This window comes from Otolemur garnettii, unplaced genomic scaffold, assembly GCF_000181295.1.
Source record: "Otolemur garnettii isolate 467f Iridium unplaced genomic scaffold, OtoGar3 scaffold00053, whole genome shotgun sequence".
Classification (NCBI taxonomy): Eukaryota; Metazoa; Chordata; class Mammalia; order Primates; family Galagidae; genus Otolemur; species Otolemur garnettii.
In genome coordinates, this window is record NW_003852448.1 from 2,160,232 (window position 1) to 2,163,662 (window position 3,431).

At 51.9% G+C, this 3,431-nt stretch overlaps 1 protein-coding gene across 1 annotated transcript; it reads left to right on the forward strand.

Annotated features, from left to right (window-relative positions):
- Nucleotides 1–1,254: 1,254 nt before the first annotated feature.
- Nucleotides 1,255–2,214, forward strand: LRRC30 (leucine rich repeat containing 30). Its single transcript, XM_003792019.2, has one exon. It carries the CDS (start codon nt 1,284–1,286, stop codon nt 2,187–2,189), a length of 906 nt encoding a protein of 301 aa, XP_003792067.1. The 5' UTR covers nt 1,255–1,283; the 3' UTR covers nt 2,190–2,214.
- Nucleotides 2,215–3,431: the final 1,217 nt, after the last annotated feature.

Below are 3,431 nucleotides of genomic sequence, written 5' to 3' on the forward strand. Positions count from 1 at the left end.
GACCATGAGGCCTTTCTTCAGAACCTGGGGCATCACCCTGACATTCTTCCTCCGCTGCATCTCCCTATCTTAAATATTTTTCCTCAGAGCAAACATGCTTGCCTCCCACTGTAGTGGTTGGCAGGCCTGCCTGTGGTGGCTGCAACAACAGAAATGTATTTTTCTCTCAACTCTGGAGGCCAGAAGTCTGAGATGAAGGTGTTAGTTTCACAGGGAGGCTGTCTCCTCCCTGTGTGTTCTCCTGGCCTCTCTCCACACTGTCATATGGGGGTTGAGGACTTCAACCGGGGAAACCGGGGTGGAGGTGGGGACAAAGCTCAGCCCATGACACCAGCAGTTAACTCCTCCTACTTAGGATACAAGTTAACTTGTGTAATTCAAGAAACAGAGGTTGTGGGGAAAGAGGAAAGATGTGTGCCCAGGGAGGGACAGTGGGTGCCCCGTGCTTACCTCACTGGGCGGCCGCTCACGTGGCTGTTCAAACATTCAAAGTGCACCCTGTGAAACAGATGTGCCCAGAGTGACCCTGGTTGAAATGGAGTGACAGGTCCAGACCGTTCTCCTACTCCGTCCTCACTAGGTCACCCCTGACAAGCACAGTATAGAAACCTCTGCCCCGGAGGATTCCAGGAGTCCAGGCTACTTTTTAAATTTTTTTCACTCCGTTCATCAAAGTTTAGAACAGGCTTGGTTGATACCATCTGATGACTTTTAGCCCGGTTCACTCTCCAGTTGGCCGGATGGGGCCCAGCGATCATGCAGACACTGGCGTTTGTGCAGCGGCTTTATTTTTCCACTTTACTTCTTTTTACAGATGGGCTTGTTAATCACCCAGCTCAACTGCAATACCCAAGAAAAGCTGAGAGGGTAAAGTTATATGCAGCCTCCCTGTGACCTGTTTGTACATACCAGGTCAATAAAACTCAGGCAGAATGACAGCGACAGCTGCCTTGTGGCATTCGGAGGGAACCGAGCAGTTCCCTCAGCAGCTTCAGGGACAAGTATATCATTACAGTCCCCAGCTGCTCAGAGAGAAGCCACCTAAGCCCATCCTCCGGACAAGCACAGCTTCTGGAGCCACGCAGGACCCTTCTCAGACACCTGGAAGGCCTGGCTGACACTCTCACACCAGCGCTCCCCACCTGGGGTCTCCGGGCCACAGATCTGCTCTCGACTACACGTGCTCCCTGCCTGCAACAGGCTGGGCCGTTTGTTAGCAGCTGGGCAGGACAAACTCCCAGCCTCCGAGGTGGCCAAGGAGAGGGAGTGGAAGGGAAGGCTCCATGGGGGCCAGGCAGTCCCGGGCCAGCTCCAAGGACAAGGGAGCCAAGAGGACGCTGCTGCTGGGGAGGAGACAGAAGTTTTCTCCGTGGGATGACGCCCTGCTCTCAGGAAGGGACCCTCGGTCTCTGCTGAAGCGGGGCATGCGCCACGTCAGCTTCAGCCTGGTCACCAAAGGAATGACAGACATCCCCGACTTTCTGTGGGGCTTGTCCGAGGTCCAGAAACTCAATCTGTCTCACAATCAGCTCCGAGTCCTTCCTCCCGAGGTGGGGAAACTGACACGGATCGTGGTCCTGAACTTGTGCGGGAACCACCTGAGGAGCCTGCCCAGAGAAGTGAGCCTCCTCCAGGGCCTCAAGGTCCTCTTTGTCAACATGAACCGCCTGACTGAGCTGCCGGCCGAGCTGAGCTTGTGCAGAAACCTGGAAGTCCTGAGCGTGTCGCACAACTGCCTGTCCCAGCTTCCCGCCAGCTTCGCCGACCTCTCCAGGCTGAGGAAGCTGAACCTGAGCAGCAACCACTTTGCGCACATCCCCGTCTGTGTGTTCTCACTGAAGGGGCTGGATTTCTTGCACGTGGGCTCGAACCGCCTGGAAAACATTGCCGAGAGCATCCAGTGCCTGCCCGGCCTGCAGATCTTCATCGCAGAGGGCAACAACATCCACTCCTTCCCCAGGTCGCTGTGTCTCGTCACCAGCCTGGAGCTGCTGAACCTCAACAACAACGACATCCAGACCCTCCCGGAGGAGCTCTACCTGCTCAGCAGGCTGGGGAGGATCGCCTGGAACCCCATGGACAAAGGGCTGCACATCTCCCACAACCCTCTGTCCAAGCCCCTGCCCGAGCTGGTGGAGGGGGGCCTGGACATGCTCTTCAGCTACCTGAAGGACAAAAAGCACAACTGACCCAGCACCTGAGGCACGGACGGACCAGCTCTGTCCCTGGGGTACTTCTTCTCTAAACGCTCTGCTCTTGCCGTTCTTGTCTGTCAGCGCCGTGTTAACGTTTGCTAAATGGCTGTGCAGATTCACCCTGGGCAGGTGTGTGCTCTTAACTTCGTGTGTTCCCAGTAACCTCCAGCATAATATGCTCATCTCGTTCTGTACATAAATTGAAACAGGCATTTGCTTTTCTCCAAAGAGAACCAATTGTGTGGACTCCTGAGAATCCGTGAGACCCAGCTCTGGGAACAGTGGACAGCAGGTCTGATTTCAATATAATCCAAAAGTCTAATATTTTCTGAGTATGTACTACGGGCCACATAAGGTATGAGGCATTGAAATTGCTGGTTTCAGATGGTTTTCCCCTCCAACTGGCAACCTGTGGCTATGTGGCAGCCTCAAGACGTGTTCCTCAATCAACCATTACTTGGGACCAAAGGGCAAGCCAGGGCTGTGCTCTGTTGCCAGCGACCAAGACAGGCAGTGCTTTCCCTGAGGTCTGGGGGAAGGATCATAGGAATCTTTTCTTTCAAATGTCTGTGGACTAACACGTTGCTCATGTTTGGGTCTGGTGGTGAGTAACAGAGGGAGCATGATGGCTCTCAGGTAATAAGCATGAACCAATTTTAATGTGTAGTTTCAACCTTCCTTCCCAGGCCTCTTCCTCCCGTCCTCCTGGCCCTCAACTTCTTTGCTGGACGCTAGCTGAATGTGAAACTATTCCTTACTATATCTGCCCCTCCTAGATGAGCTACTGACTGGGACCATTTAGTCAAAAAAATGTCCCAAAGGCAGGAAGGAGGAGGTCAGATGTACACACGCCACACAAAAGTAATTACCTTTTAAAATTCAGAGGAGGCATTAAAAATTAGTTTAGTTACATTTAATACCTTCTTGGACAAAAGGCTCTATAAAAAAAGTTTTGTTGTTTTTTTTTTAAATTTTAAGGGTATAAAGCTATTAGTTAAACACAGACAACGGGGTAAGCAATGACAGGGCTATGGCACCGGAGGTCGCTGGACCTCACTGCTATCCCAGCAGCCAAGGGCCCCTGGACATTAATATTTATTTAAAGAATTAGAATGAAAAGATGACAGTGAAGACAATTCAGTACCTTCAGGTCAGGGGAGAGCCAATAGTTCTGGTTTTTTGGGCACATTTGTCTACAGATTTATCATAAACAATATCAAGACTTTAGGTTTAGAA

Coding starts and splice junctions, on each gene's coding strand:
- LRRC30 (XM_003792019.2), top strand. CDS start 1,284: ATGGGGGCCAGGCAGTCCCGGGCCAGCTCCAAGGACAAGGGAGCCAAG.